The 15,440-nt window shown below is 59.5% G+C and overlaps 2 protein-coding genes across 2 annotated transcripts in view; one reads left to right on the top strand and one right to left on the bottom strand.

Moving 5' to 3' along the window:
• CELSR1 (cadherin EGF LAG seven-pass G-type receptor 1) overlaps window positions 1-530 on the top strand; it is a 194,138-nt gene extending 193,608 nt beyond the window's left edge. Inside the window, exon 38 of the mRNA XM_004380065.1 lies at window positions 256-530. Coding sequence (XP_004380122.1) covers window positions 256-530 — 275 coding nt within the window. The remainder of the gene's footprint in view (window positions 1-255) is intronic.
• Window positions 531-11,386: 10,856 nt separating this feature from the next.
• TRMU (tRNA mitochondrial 2-thiouridylase) overlaps window positions 11,387-15,440 on the bottom strand; it is a 32,780-nt gene continuing 28,726 nt past the window's right edge. The window contains exons 8-11 of the mRNA XM_004380064.2: window positions 14,716-14,816; window positions 12,819-12,963; window positions 12,400-12,482; window positions 11,387-11,603 (exon numbers count right to left, since the gene is read on the bottom strand). Coding sequence (XP_004380121.1) covers window positions 11,451-11,603; window positions 12,400-12,482; window positions 12,819-12,963; window positions 14,716-14,816 — 482 coding nt within the window. The 3' untranslated portion in view covers window positions 11,387-11,450. The remainder of the gene's footprint in view (window positions 11,604-12,399; window positions 12,483-12,818; window positions 12,964-14,715; window positions 14,817-15,440) is intronic.

Raw genomic sequence — 15,440 nt, 5'->3', positions numbered from 1 at the left:
GGGCCCCGGGGGCGGTCCCTCGTCCTTAGGGCTGGGGCCCCCGGGGGCGGTCCCTCGTCCTTAGGGCTGGGGGCCCCGGGGGCGGTCCCTCGTCCCGAGGGTGGGGACCTGGGGGCTGGGTGCAGTCCCTGGAGAACCACGGTGCAGAGTGGGGGACCAACAGCGGCCGAAGCCTGGCTCAGACCTGCAGGGGCCGATCCATCTCCGAGCTGGCCCCACCATTCCTGGAAGTGACCGCCTATCTCCTCGGCCCAGGCATCTTGAAAAACAAGGTCACCTACCCACCCCCGCTGACCGAGAAGACCCTGAAAACCCGACTGCGAGAGAAGCTGGCCGACGGGGACCAGAGCGCCGGCTCCTCGCGGACGTCCTCCCTGGCCTCCGGTGACGGGGGGTCACGCGCCCCCGTGGACTGCAGCGTCACGGTCAAGAGCCCACCGCCCCGGGAGCCGGCGCGAGAGCACCTCAACGGGGTGGCCATGCACGTGCGGGCGGGAAGCGCCCAGGCCAATGGTGCCGACTCGGAGTGAGTGACCCTCGAGTGACCCCCCCATGTGCTGGGTGTCTGTGGTCTTGCTGGCCTCTGTGGAGCCCAGGTGTCCCCTCTCCTTCCCTGGCTAGGGGAGGGGGTGGTGGCGGAGGGGATTCAGCTCAGGTCAGGTGGGAACGAAATCACTGTCAGGCCCCGTGGGGGCTGGCATAGCCAGACCTCTGGAGTCCCCCTGAGACCCAGCTGTAGGGGTGTCCTCTCCCCACGCCCCTCCTGGCTCACGTCCCTGGGAGCGAACAGGCCAGGCCTTCGGAACCGCCTCCAAGGGCCAATATGAGGATGTTTTGTTTCCAGCCTTGATGCTTCTTGCGCGCTGGGGCTGACGTTGGGGGACCGCGTCAGCCCAGCCCTCCAGCATACCAGGTGTCAGTAGTCAGGTGCTCGCCCACCCCTGCCCTCCATGGAGCCTGGCTGTCCCCCTCCTCCCCCAGCACGGCTCCTGACTGACCCTCCCGGCTTCTTCCCATGAACAGAGGCAGTAATGAAACTTCAATTTGAACCATCAGGAAACCATGAGGCGCGTCCGTCACTCCACACGGGTCTCTGTGCAGCACACCTTCGACCTCGGAGCCCAGGGGGCACTGTCCTTCGAGTGAGGCAGGCCCTGTGTGTGGGCCCCCCCATAGTGGCAGCGCCAGGACCCTCCTCCACCCCTGGGGCTTGGGCCCATCAGACCCCGTGACAAGTGCCAAAGGCCACAGGCTCGAGGGAGACGTGTCCTCAGACGCAACAGAGCCACCGTTGTGCCGCTGGCCCATCCAGAAGCTCACAGCAGGGGCGCCAGCAGGCCAGGCCGACGCCCGCCAGCGTTCGGGGGTGCAGGGCAGACCGAGGACCAGAGGCCATCCACCCGTGTGGGCGTCAGGCCCACGGCAGCAGCCTCAGCAGCCCTCTGCAAAGGCACCACGTGTCCTGAACAGCTCTGCTGTGATGAGCGGGCGCAGATGCTCACAGATTTGTACGGGATGCTGGGACTGTGAAGACTGTATGTTTTACGTCTGTACTGAGAGGTTGTGGGTCGATCCTCACTCTTTTTCATGTAAGAAAGATTGCACAGTCGTCCTGGCGTCGGGCACGCACGGATGTAGCGGCGAGCATGCCAGCAAATCAGCAGCGTGAGGTGCATCAGGAGTCGTCAGACGGAAGTCCCTGCTATGACGTCAGCAAGCAGCTGAGGAACCGCGGGCATTCAGGGCAGCCTCCTGCGCTCAAGGCGAGTTTGTCAGTGTGTTTGCTCCTGGCTCCCAGCTGCCTGAGGGCTGTGGAGGGACAACCCGGGGCTTAGGGCAAGGCCATGATTCACACACCGGTGTGACTTGCCCTTTGCTGGTCCGCCCTCAGGCCTCCCTGGGGCCCTGCCCAGTCAATTCCTTTGTCCTTCTGCTCTCGTTCATGTGTTCCTGACTCTGACAGACGCCTGGGTCTCCCCAGGTGTCACAGTTCTTCCTGCCAACTTCCCAGCTCTCCTAGACGCCAAGGATCTCCAGGCGGGCTTAAGTCCCATCCGCAGGGTCTGGCCAGTTACTTCGTTTTACTTCAAATGGCCAATTGTGCAGCGGGACAAAACCAGAGCCACGCTTTTCAATGGTTACCACACTGCCTTGGAAATTCACACCGAGGACCAGCTGGGACTGTCCCACCGTGGGCACCAGCACGGCGTGGCCTGCGGGCTGTGGCATGGGGCCCAGAGTCGTTCAGACACATTCTATTTCAGTGTTGCCTTTGCTCCTCAAATGAGGTGTCCGAATAAACAGTCAGCACAGCTGATGCAAACACGTGTACATTTCATGTTTTATTCAGATGAAAATGCAAACATTGTTGCCGAATGATTGCAGGAGAGGAAAAGCGTATCAGAACGCGGCCTAACTTAACACTCAACACGAAGTGAAACCCATCCCGAGGTCCTTGTGCCTGAGTGAATTACAAATGTGCCTTCCTGGGTGCGTGGTCTCTGTCAATGTTAACACCACCGAGGCGTTTTCTAAGTGAAAAGAGGGTTTTCCTACTTTTGGGTCTTTGAACACTCCACTTTGGTATGAACTGGACTCTGCCCCATGTTAGCGCTTCACTGGATCGGAACCATTACCAAAAAACAACTGTCGGTCTTGTTAAGAGAGAAAAAATTTAAACCTATTTTTATGACTTAAAACTTTATGAGAGAGACACTGGAGGTTTTGTTTTTCGTTTTAACAAATGTATATTTATTAATGTTCAAAACACTGGAATTACGGCACAAATGAGAAAAGAGTCTACAATAAATTAAGATTTTTGAATTTGTACTTGTGTTTGTGCTGGTTTTCCCCCCACTTCCCCGCCCCGCCCCCTTTCTAAGGTGCTGTGGGAGGGGCCATTTACAGGGTGCTGGCAGGACCCTTGTGGGATGCTGATGACAGGCCCCCGGGGAGCACTGTACCAGAACTTTCTGCTCATTCTTCAGGCCCACCACAGCCTGGATGTGCAGGCCCTGTTCGGGGTTTCCTGAGCTACTTCAATCTGTGTGTTTCTGTCTTTCACCAAATTTGGGAAGTATTTTGGCATTGTTTCTTCAAATATTTTTTCTGCACCAATTTCTGTCTCCTTCTGAGACTCCAATGGCATGAATGTTATTGTTCCAGGTGTCCCTGAGGTTTCTTCCGTCTTCTTTCATACTTCTTTTTCTCTCTCCAGATTTCATAACTTCTAGTGATTGATCAAGTTCACTGATTCCCTCTCCGTCAACTCCATTCTGCGACTGAGCCTATCCAGGAATTTTTTTGATTCATCTATTGTGAATTTAAGTTCTAAAAATTTCCACTTAGTTCCTTCCTGTCATTTTTGTTTCTCTGCTGAGGACTTGTAGTTGTCCGTTCATTTCAAGAGTATTTGCTTTTGGCTTATGGAACATGGTTCTATCAGTTGCTTTACAGGCTTCGTCACATAACCCTTTCATGACCCAGTTATTTTCTGCTTTGAATTTTTTGTTGATATGTGTTTTCATTAATGGAAGGCATGCTGAATCAAGAAGCATTTCTGAAATGTTATTATGAAATACGGATTTTGATATATGTTATGTAGGGAACATATATCCCTCTGGACTCAGGATTATGTGGGACACACCTGTCCCTGTGGACTCTTGGGGTAGGATTCTGTGGGACACACTTGTCACTCTGCACTCTGGGATAGGATTCTGTGGGACGCATATTTCCCCTGTACTGTCTTTCACCTTCTAGATCCCTTGACAGGTACATACAATGTGTGGTGCCTGAAAACGTGGTATTTGTGTGAACATGGCATCATCTCGAGAAATGCAACTTCCAAATAATGCAAAACTAAAAAAAAAAAAAATACTCTTGCTGTCGAGTCTCTTCCAACTCATAGTGACCCTTTAGGACAGAGTAGAACTGCCCCACAGGGTTTCCAAGGAGCGGCTGGTGGATTTGAACTGCCAACCTTTTGGTTAGCAGCCAAACTCTTAACCACTGCCCCACCAGGGCCCCAAATAATGCAAAGGAACCCAGAAATACACTTACAAGGTCTAAGCCAAAAGAGAGAAACGTTTTGCACAGTCGCAGCTCCGGGCTGCACCACCAAGTACAATACACTATAAAAACAGTGATCTGCAGCGCGCACCATCTCTTTGGTTTCAGAGAGTTACACAGGTCAGCATGCACTGTCGGTGGGAAAGCAGCTTCCCAGGAAACCTGAGAGCTGGGAAATGTAGGTAGGTGCTGTATGTGCCTCTGGTCATGAAAGAGAGAATTCAAATGTCTGGATCAGCTTGGGGCTGGAATCTGTTGCTTGTCTTTTCCCTTGAAACTCGATTACATTTTCTTGGTTCTTTGTATGTGGAGTAATTTCAGATAGAATCCTCAACCAATATTTTGGATATTATGAGACTCTGGGCCCTGTTAAGTGCCTCTGGCAAATTTTTACTTACTAATTTATCTAATAAATAAAATTATTAAATAATTTTTAAGTTATCCATTATTGATAATCAGTTAGTAATAAATAATTTAATAATTAGCGCTGAATATTTGGTGATTAGTGATAATGAATAGTCAATTTTTTATTTATTAATAATCATTTTATCAATAATTCGTTACTTTATTAATTTTTTATTGATTAGTTGTATTTACAAATTTAATTTATAATTATGTTAATTATAAACAATTTTGTTTTTTAAACATAACATTCAAACTATTAAACATATGGCACATAACTATTAAAACGTAATATTTAGTTTTAATTGATTAATTTAAACAATTTTAGTTGTAAATATTTTTACTAGGCAAGCCACCCCGTTAGATTCCGACCACTAGCATCCAGCAGTGGTCCCACTTTCTTTCCAGACTTCAGAGCCTTTGCTTGGCTGCACTGGGTCAGCCTGGGACTGGGCCAGCAGTTAATGGCAGAGTTCTGCTTGCAAAGCCTTTGCTGGCTGCTCTGGTCTGTTCCAGACATATGAAGCTGGAGGATGAGCTGGGGCTGTGTTAGTACTTAGGGGAAATTGAGGGCTCCACACCCCCAGTCTGTTAGGGATTTACCCCACACTTTTCATCTCCCGGGGCCCCTTTGCTTGGTTCCTCTGTCCAGAAAGATGGGTTCTCTCAGAGTTTTGGTCACCTGCGACACTGTCTCACACGTCCACCCAACTTGGGCCACTTGCAGGGACAAGCGTGAGAGGAAAGAGAGAATAACAGGGTCCCCACCCTCCTCTCTTGGAGTCCTTGCCCTGAGGCCTGCTGTGTGGGTCCAGAGATGGGGCCTCCCTCGGGTCAAATTTAGGAGAGAAAAAAAGACCAGGAACATCCGCCACACACCCCAGGGTCATTTTTCAAGCTTTGGTGTCCTCCCCTGTCACTTTTCAGGGCGTTCAGTCATTGCTCTCTGGATTCAGAATTGTCAGCTATAAAACTCTGAAGAGACCAGCTCTGAGGAAAGCTTGCCTCTTGCCCTTTATCTCCTCCTTGTGGCCAGGACCATGGCTGCCTGCCCCTTCACTGCAGAATGGGGGCGCAGCCCAAGTCCTGAGTGTCTAACTGTGCTGCCTGTGGCCTCCTGAGCCCGGGGGCTGGGGGTCACCTGAGGAGAGCTTCTGCCCTGCTGCTGGGCCTGGAGAAGCTGAGGTGGAAGCCAACCTGAGGAGGTGCCTGGTGAAGTCCCAAGAGAGTAACCCCTGGCGTCCTGGGTGCCTGGGCTCATTCCCTCCCCAGCCCTCAGCACACCTGGGACCTACACAGGCTGAAGCTGCCTTCAGCCCTGACCCAGTGCGTTTCTAGATAAAGTAGCCAACTCCTCAGGGTAACACAAGCCTGAGTTACCAGTTGATTCTGACTCATGGCGCCCACATGTGTATCAAAGTAGACTTGTGCTCCATAGGGTTTTCAGCAGGGCTTCAAACTGGTTCGGAACAGTTCAGTAATTGATAACATAAATGAGAGCAGCGTACGTGTTGCATAGCAACCAAATCTGCTGCCCGTGGGATTTTGATGCCAACAGGGAAAAAACAGCTATGCCTGGCTCGAAGATTGTGGCCAACTATGCCACTTTGAACGTGTGTTGCTCTCCACAGTCCTGCCAATAATCCAATCTCCCACATCAGGCTCCTGAAACTTTTGGGATCCATTCTTCGAGTGGGGCACCACTATTTGCCTCCTACTGAGGTCAAAATCCCACAGCAATAGTTTTGGTTGCTATGCAACGCATACGCTGCCCTCATTTATGTCGGCAATTACTGAACCGTTCCAAGCAGGTTCGAAGCCCTGGTTTTCAGTGACTGATTTCTCAGAAGTAGATGGCCAGGCCTGTCTTATGAGGTGCCTCTGGGTGGACTTGAACCTCCAGCCTATCCATTAGCAGAGCACTGTTAACTGTGTTATGTCTGGGGAGCACAAATGGCCTCCACCTGTGGATGACAACGTGTCAGAAGTTCCCAACAGTCCACATGCCCTTCCTGACTGGAGCTCAGAGCCGAACCTGAGCCGGCCTCCAGGGCCTGGCTGATGGAGGAGTGGGGAAGCAGCCTGGCCTGGCCTGAGGACAGAGGGCCCATCAGGGGTCGGGGTGGTTCTGGGTGGAGCCCAGAGGAGGAGTAGGGCCTGCTGGCAGAAGGCAGGCCCCAAGTGTTTGGGACCAGACCAGGGCTAGGAAGCAGCCTTACAGGTGTGAAGCTGAACCCTTCTGAGATCTGTGTCAGTGGGGGCGGGGGGCAGCGAGGGCCCTGACCTGCTCCTGGCGAGGCCGAGCGAGGAGGACGAGGCTTTCATTTTTGTAAGAGCAGAGAGCAGACATGTGAAGCATCTAGCGCAGGGCCCAGGACTAGTTTTTCATTTCCTCCCCTTCTCCTGATCAGCAGGGGTGGCGGTGGGATGCCCTGGGGGAGGGAGGGGGCAGTGCATGCCCTACTTTTTGGCCCCAGCCCCTCCTAGGCACCCTCAGCCTGCCCAAGTCCCGGAGACCGATGCCCCCAGGAGCTGTGGAGTTCTGGGGCAGGCAGTGGGGAGAGGCCAGAGGTCCCAGCGGGCCCTAACAGTGGCCCCGGTCATCAGCTTCTGCCCTCAGGATCTCAGTCTACCTCCAAGGTGCCACCCAAGGGCCTTGCAGAATTGGGGTGTGGCCTAAGGGGACATGGGAGGCAGGCTGGGCCTGAAGGAGAAGCCTGGGGGAGGCTGGGGGCCAGAGGGGCAGCGCTGGCTCGTGCCTCTCTCCTATCACCCCACTGGCATCGGTGGCGTTTCTGTATCATGGTCAGCCCCGGAGTGGGTCAGACTGGGCACCCTGGGGTACCCGAGGGGCCCAGTGCAGACTCAGTCCCAGGCATGAGGCCCAGCGCCCAGCAGTGAAGCCAGGAAACCTGACCCCATGGAGGCCCGTGCCTCCCTCAGAGCTGGCAGAACAAAGGCGGAGTTTCAGCCCCGCCCCGTGCCCAGCTGCGCAGAGGGTCCCCAGGGCCCGCGGGGACACTATGGGCCTGTCTGGTCCCCAGCTGTGGTCTCCCTTCTAGCTGGGGCTGAGCAGGCCCCCTGGCAGGGTCTGGCCTGGAGACACCCGCTGGGGCCCAGCCTGCCCACCCTGCCTGCCTGGCCACTGGCCCTTCACCTCTGGGGCCCAGTTCTCCATCGGCTGCGTGGGGACCACTGGGGACACCTGGCAGTGTTGAGAGGGGCTCGCCCAGGGCGTGTGCGCAGTCACGGCCAGGGTCTGAGCCCTCCAACCAGCAAGGAGCTCCCTGCTAGCAGAAGGAAGAATGGGCCCCAGGGCATGGGGCACCCAGCGGGGAGGCCGGACCCAGGGAGGGGCCCAGGGGAGTGGGGGTGCTGCTTGAGGAGGGGAGGAGGCAGCTCCTCAGACGTGCTGTGTCTTCTCCGTCAGAGAACTCAGGCATCTCCCTTTGCCCTGCTGGCAGGATGCTCCAAGGGACGCAGCTTCGCTTTGCCGTGTGGGAGGCCCTGGGAGACCCCGGCTCCTCTCAGGCTGCCCAGTGTGCGCAAGTGTGGCAGCAGGCCAGTGTGATGCGGTCACTTCCACGGCTCCTCGGACAGCTCTGTCCCTGCAGCCATGTCTCCCTGATCCAAGGAGTCTCTGACTTCTTGGGACAGAGGACGGTAAGAGTCCTTTAATCCAGGCGGGGTTCTACCCTTCACGGGCCCCACTGCAGAGGGGCCAGGGCTGCTGCACCACAGCCTGTCACCCCACATGGGCCCCCACCAGCCCCCGGCCCACGAAGCCCGTCAGGCCTGGCCTCTGTCTGCAGTTGCCACCACCGTGCCTTGGCTCAAGGCCAGAGCTGCCCAGTGGCCCATGGCCTCCCGACACCAGGCCCAAGGAAGGGGCCACCTGCTGGGATGAAGTCCCCAGGGTGGCATCAGCCCTTTCCACCAGCTGTCCTCACAGGAGGACCCGCTGTCTGGAGCGTACGCCACGACTGTGTGGCCCCCATCCTGATGCATGCTGAAAGCTCAGGGCACCTGGACACACTTCTCCCTGCCACTGCCCAGCTTCCAGACCAAGCAGAACATACCCCTCCTGCAGTGGTCAGGGGTCAAGCCCATCAGCCTTTCTGTCCTGGACCCTCTGTGTCCAGCCTCTTACTCTGCATTTCCTAACCCAGCCCTCCTCCCCGCCGGCCACCCAGCCCACGCCTCTCCCCTTGTCTGTAGTTCACACAGCCGCCAAAGGGGTCTTTCCTCCAAACATAAAGCAGATCACAGCCCTCCTCTGCTCACGTCCCTTCCAGGCCAATCCTCCCACTCGCCCAGGCCAGCGGAGCCCCAGGCCTGCTCCCCCCACCCACCCCGCCCCGCCCCATTCCCAGCCTCCCTTGCAGCAGGGTGGGTTCTGGGGAGACAGGCCTGCCGGGCTGGGGCTCTGGGTGTTCGCGGTGCGTGCACATGGGCACTAGCGGTGGGCTGTGCCCCAAGGCCCCCGCTCCCCCCTGCTCTTGCTGCTCCCCCTCCCCCAGTTAGCTGCCAGGCTAGAGGGAACGTGGCTGTGGGACGTCAGGAGGCCGGTGGAGCCCTGTGACCTGCTCCCTGGAGGGCACCCGACCCCGGGCATGGCCCTGCCTGCACCAGCAGAGCCCCGTTGTCACTGTCCTGATGGCTCTGAGCCCCAGGGAACGGGGAGCAATGTGGTGGGAGGGGACTTGTCCCCGGAACCCCGAGGGCAGGGCGTCCCTCCCAGCAGGCGCTGGCCAGGTGGTCCTCAGGGTGGGCTGAAGGAGCTGCTGCCTCTGGTCGGCGGTGGTTGCTGTTGAGTTGATCCCAACTCATGGTGACCCCACATGTGCAGAGTAGACCTGCTCCACAGGGTTTCAATGACTGGGAACTTTCAGAAGCAGATCACCAGGCCTGTCTTCTGAGGTGCCTCCAGGTGGGTTCAAACCATCATTTCAGCCAGTAGTCGAGTGCTTAACCGTCTGCGCCACCCAGGGGCTCCTGTCTCCAGTCGAGGGCCATCTAATCCAGAGACAGGGAAACCACTTCTAGTCCCCACAGGGCCTGAGGCCAGGGAGAGGAGGGGAGCCCTGCAGCTGAGCGCCTCGCCCAGGGCAGGGGCAGGTCCTTGGGTCCAGGACCCACACCTGGGTCCTCAGGGCACAGGCTGCAGGAAGCCTGGGACAAGCACTGACCCTGCGCCCACCCCAGAGTGGCAGGGAAGTGGAGGCAGTGGGTATGGACCAGTCATTGGTTGGGTGACCACTCACAGAGTGGATGGGGAGGCCCGGCTGTGTCTCCAAACTTCCCCCCCAACCCTGCTCCAGAGGCGCCTTTCAACCAGCTGTGGCGAGCCGAGGTCACTCCAGGGTCACAGCCTGCCCCACTCAGCACGGCCACTCAAAAGCCGGCTGGCTCATTCTCACCCGCGAGGCTGCTCCCGCTGGGTCTCAGCACCTACCCTGCCACCCTCCCCACCACAGCACACGCTCGCACCTCCCACGGGCTGATGTCCCAGTAAGCTCTGGGGAAGCAGGGGCACCCAGGGATCCCTCAGTGACAGGAGGCAGGGGAAGGGGTGCTGTACCCATAGATGCTGACCTAGGGAAGCAGCGGCACCTAGGGATCCCTCAGTGACGGGGCAGGGAAGGGGCACAGTACCCGCAGGTGCTGACCTGGGGTTGGCCTTCTCTGGTTAAGAATGTCATTCACCAGCCTGCCCCCCGCAGCCCGTCCCTGGAACCAAGGGCTCCTCAGTCTGGTTTCCACACCACTGGCCTGCCTGGTGCCAGGCCCTCTGCAAGGGGCCACCCTTCAGGTGGGCCTCGGGGCCTGGGGACTGCAGTGGGGGCCACCCTTCAGGGGGGCCTCGGGGCCTGGGGACTGCAGTGGGGGCCACCCTTCAGGGGGGCCTCGGGGCCTGGGGACTGCAGTGGGGGCCACCCTTCAGGGGGGCCTCGGGGCCTGGGGACTGCAGTGGGGGCCACCCTTCAGGGGGGCCTCGGGGCCTGCCCTTCAGGGGGGCCTGCCCTTCAGGGGGGCCTGGGGAGTGCAGTGGGGGCTGCCCTTCAGGGGGGCCTCGGGGCCTGGGGACTGCAGTGGGGGCTGCCCTTCAGGGGGGCCTCGGGGCCTGGGGACTGCAGTGGGAGCCACCCCTCAGGTGAGCCTCGGGGCCTGGGGACTGCAATGGGGGGGCTGCCCTTTAGGTGGGCCTGGGGACTACAAACAGGGAATGCCCCTCAGGTGGGCCTTGTCCTGCCCTCAGACACCCTAGGCATGACCTTGCCATGTTGGGACTTAGAGCTTGAGGCCATCACACTCTGGATGGCAGGGTACGTGGGGCAGATGTTCCACAGGTAGGGGCGCCAGCCCTGGGGCCCTCACGGGGGTGGCCAGTGCAGCTGCCCCACCTCCCTCCCAGGCCCGTCAGGTCCACAGAAGCACCTGGTCAGCCCAGGTGAGCGGAGGGGAGAGTGGTGGGCTCTGAACCTGGGGGAGGGACAGGGATTCGTCACACTCCCGTCCCACCCACCCCCTTTCCACAGTCAGACGGGAGGTCAGTGCTATGGCAGCTCCCCAAACGGTGCCCGCTGTGGGTCTCAGTCCTACCGGGGTCTGTCAGACTCCACATGCCAGACATGATTTTATTCACCACCGTCCCACATCGGCCCACAGGCTGGCGGGTGGGAGCCCTACGGGGGCAGGCGTGAAGAGCACACTATAAACAGGGCTCTTGGAACAGACCCACTGGCCAGTAAATGCTTCAGGCTGGATTCCAACTCAGAGAAGATAGGCCTGGCCTCCCGGGGTCCTCCCCGGGCTCCAGAGGGTCTTCGCAACCTTGGCCGGCCTGCCCGGGACTGGGGCGGCGATCCGGCCGGGCTTCTGTGGGTCGGGCAGCAGCAGCCGTGCCCATCACGCCCGGCCCCGGCTCGCTCCCTCAGCTTGGCGGCGGCAGCAGCAGCAGCGGGCAGCCCCGCGGCGGGTCAGGGCGTGGGGCCTGGGCCTGCCCCATCGCTGGAGCCCTCGGAGGCCGCTCGGGACCTGCTCCTGCCCCTCTGCAGTGTGTAGGCGGATGGCCCCAGCCTCAGGATCTTCCCGCTGCCCAGGCACTCGTCCCCCTTGTAGAACACGGCAAACTGCAGGGCAGAGAGGCCGGTCACCAGCCTGCAGGGCCCAGTGTCGGGGGAGGGGGCCAAGCTGGCTGGTGACAGGCCTGAGGCGGATGGAGGGAGAGGAAGGGCTGGCGCTCCAGCAGCTTCATTAGGAAGGGAGGTCAGGGTCGGGGCCCCTTCCCTGAGTGGATGGTCACAAGGCCCTCCCACACCAGTAGGTCTCTGCAGCCCTGGGGATTCTGGCAGTGGGGCTGGAGGGAGCTTCAGCCCCCTCCCCCAAGGCTCCCTGGGGGCCCCCAAGTCCCAACCAGCTACTGGCCTTAGGAGAGCCCCCAGCCCCTCACACTGCCTCCACCCAGGCTCTAGCTCGCACCCCCCTCCTTGGAGGCCCTGCACACTCTGCCCCACAGGGTGCCCATCCCACTGCCTCCCTGAGCACAAGCCTGGTGCCTCTCCCAGTTCTGTCCCTGCCCTGGGGCCCAGCCGGGTGGGTGGAGCTAGGCCCCCCATGCTGAGCAGGGAGAGCTGAGGTCCAAGGGGATGGCTGCCACGATCCCATCATTGTTGTCACTGGGGTGGAGGGGGCACCATCTGAGCCCCAGCTCCCTCCCCAGTAAACCAGGGTGGTGAATGGGCTTTGTTAATGCCCGTCTCATGGAAGACAGAGGCTTGAAGACCCCCACCACATGCCAGCCACAGCCCACAGCCACCTTCCTGTGTCCCGCTGGGCATCACCTCCTCCATCAGGGGCCACTGCAGGGCTGGGCGCACCACCTGCCCCCCCACCCCCGACAGCCCACAGCCCCGGGGCCACACTCACCTGCCCGGGGGTGAGCGCCCGCACAGCCTTCACTGCGGTCACCCACACGGTGCCGTCCTGGTTGAGGGTCAGCACACAAGGCACTAGGGGGCGAGAGTGGCCTTAGAGAGGGGCTAGCCTTGGGCCCCCAGGGAAGGAGGGGGGACTGCTGCTCAGCGGGACCTCCAGTATCACCCCCATCGGGGCAGGGCAGGGCCCCAGCCCAGCCTCCCGGGGCTCAGCAGCAGACGCCCCCAGCCTCTCCCCATGGCAGGGAGGACGGGGCTTTGTTACTTCACATGCTCTGAACAATGAGGGGCTGTCCTGCTTACGGTCGAATCCCCGCTGTCCCAAGAGCCTCCTCTGGCCCCAGAAAGCTCGGCCCCCAGCGGCCTCTGGCCCCAGCTGCGGCTCCAGGACGGCCTCTCCCGCTCAGTCACCTAGCGCCATCTGGTGGCGGAAGCGGAAGTGGCACTCCATCATCTTGTCGCGGACCAGGGCGGCCGGCGGCCCCTCTGTGACCCAGTGCACGCGGTTGGTGCGCAGCAGGTCCCGGTACAGGGCAGGGTGGTCCATCCGCGGGGCCTGTGGGTGGAACGCCAGGTTGTGACCACGGAGGGCTGCACCCAGCCCGCCTCAGCACTCATCAGAGCAAGCGTGCCCTGATGACTGTACTCAAAAAACCAAACCCACTGCCATCGAGTCGACTCCGGCTCATAATGACCCTACAGGACAGAGCAGAACTGCAACAGGCTTTCCGGGGAGCAGCTGGTGGATTGGAACTGCCGACATCTTGGTTAGCAGCTGAGCTCATAAGCCCTGTGCCACCAGGGGACCCAGCTGCCGGCCCTGAACTGGGAGGACCAGCTGCCGGCCCCGACCTGGTGGGACCCAGCTGCAGGCCCCGACCTGGAAGGACCAGCTGCCGGCCCCCAGGGTCCCACTGGCCCGTCTCTCCAAAAGGCCTCCCCAGAAACCCCGCCCACCAGCACTGGCCGAGGGGAAGAAGGGAAAGGCAGTCGCCAGCCCCCCCAGGCGGGCACCATCTGAGTCTGTGCTCACACCTCAGAGTTAGGCTGGTCTGCTCAGGCCTCCTGGCCCCCCAAGGCGTGGTTCTGAGGCCCCTGGTCCCAGCCTCCAGCCTCTGCAACACTGACACATGGGACCCTCAGGGTCTGTGCCAGCCCCTCCTCCTGAGGCAGGCCCAGCAGCGGTAACTCCGGGGACTGCAGGGCCTACAGAGGGAAGACAGCCCACCCACGCACCGAGGTCAGCTGAGGGCCCCTCTGGTTGTTCTCCTCGCAGACCAGACACTGGACTTCACAATCACTGCGTCAGCAATGGAACTCAGGCTCCTTGGCCCTCAGCTCTTCACGGGAGGTGCCTCTCAGGGTTAGCTGCCGAGGGTGTATGCCTTGGGCCGTGTGGAGAAGGTCCCCCAGCGCCGCTGACAGAGCACCCCACGGTGTCTCGGCCGCAGGCTTCTCAGCTGGCACTGAGATTCGGTGGACAAGTCTTTGCTGAGGGGCTGTCCTGTTCAGCAGCACCCTGGCCTCTGCCCACTAGATGCCAGGAGCATCTCCACTCAGCGGTGACAAGCACAGACACCTCCAGACACTGCCAGATGTCCGGAGTGGGGAGCCTCGCCTGGCCAAGCAGCCCTGGGCTCGCTTGTGGGGTGCAGCGTGGTGGCTCAGGGCCCCAGTGGCGGCAGGCGGCGGACCAGATAATGCCTCTACCACTTCGGTTTGTTCATTCATTACTCCTGAGCCCTGCCATGGGCAGCCCCTGTCCCAGGCCTGCGGCTACCTCCTCTCCAGGGACCTTAGGCCAGTTACTCGATCCCGCCTAGTCTCATCCCTCTTTTGTAAGCTCAGAAGACAGTGTCTGTTCATAGGGACCAACACAGTGATCAGGGGACCAGCTCGCAGTAAGTGCTCAATAAATGACTTAAAGACAAGCCCTTCTAGTCCCTGGGGGCACCCCAGAAGAGGGAGGTGAGCACGCACAGCCTTCACTGTCCCCCGCACGGCCTCCACTGTCCCCCGCCCGGCCTTCCCCGCGGTCCTCCGCACAGTGTCATCCTGGTTGAGGGTCAGCACAGAAGGCACTAGGGGGTGTGAGTGGCCTGAGAGGGGACCCTGGCTTCGGGCCCCCAGGGAAGAAGGGACACTAATGGGAGGTGGGCTGCTGCTCAGAGGGACTCCCGGTCTCACCTCCACCTGGAAAGGCAGAAGGCCCTACCCTGCTGCCCTAGGTGCTGTCCAGGCCCCTGCCCCACCCCACCCGTGGATCTGCTGAGCGCAGACCCAGTCACCTGGGACGGGTGCCACTCACCACGAAAACGTCACCCTTGGCGCCGTCCTTCTCCACCACGTACCAGGGCTCCCTCAGGCCGCCAATCCTGGCTCTCTGGCCCAAAGTGTACAGGAACCAACCTGTGGAGACACAGGTGTGCAGTGAGGCCTGCGGCCAGCTCCACATCCAGGCGCTGCACCCCCACAGGAACGGGAGGCCCTTCGGCCCAGACGGAGGGAGTAACACCAAAGAGAAAGTCACTGGGAGACATTCCAGGACCGGAACCCCAGCTGGGCCCTTCCACCGGCCACACGGGTTGGGCTGGGTGGACTCACGGGGCCGCCATGTGGGGGAGGCCGCCACACCTTCACCCCTGCTCTCAGGGGCACGCCTTCCCCACTGCACCTACACAGCCATCTCCACAGTCCTCCCACCTGGACAGCGACCTCTGTGACCGATTCACCTCTGCCTTCTCCGTGCCTCGCACACAGAGATCACAGGCCTGCGCCTGGCACTCCCACGGCCTGTGCTCCTGCTGCCCTGCCAGGCCGGAAACTCCATGCACGGGATGCTTCTGACCCTGTGGACCACATGGTCCTTTGTCATGAAAGCCAGGCTTTGAAGCTAACATAACTCGTTTTGCTGAAGCAGGATTTCTCTGTAACCTAACGTTTTCTTCATATAGTGAAAAATAATTCTATTTACAGGGCATAATTCACAGAGTGAAGTCCTTTTGAAACAGATGGCATGCTTTTTTTAATTAA

Source organism: Trichechus manatus, unplaced genomic scaffold (assembly GCF_000243295.1).
Source record: "Trichechus manatus latirostris isolate Lorelei unplaced genomic scaffold, TriManLat1.0 scaffold00069, whole genome shotgun sequence".
Lineage (NCBI taxonomy): Eukaryota > Metazoa > Chordata > Mammalia > Sirenia > Trichechidae > Trichechus > Trichechus manatus.
This window is presented reverse-complemented; position numbering and strand designations above follow the sequence as displayed.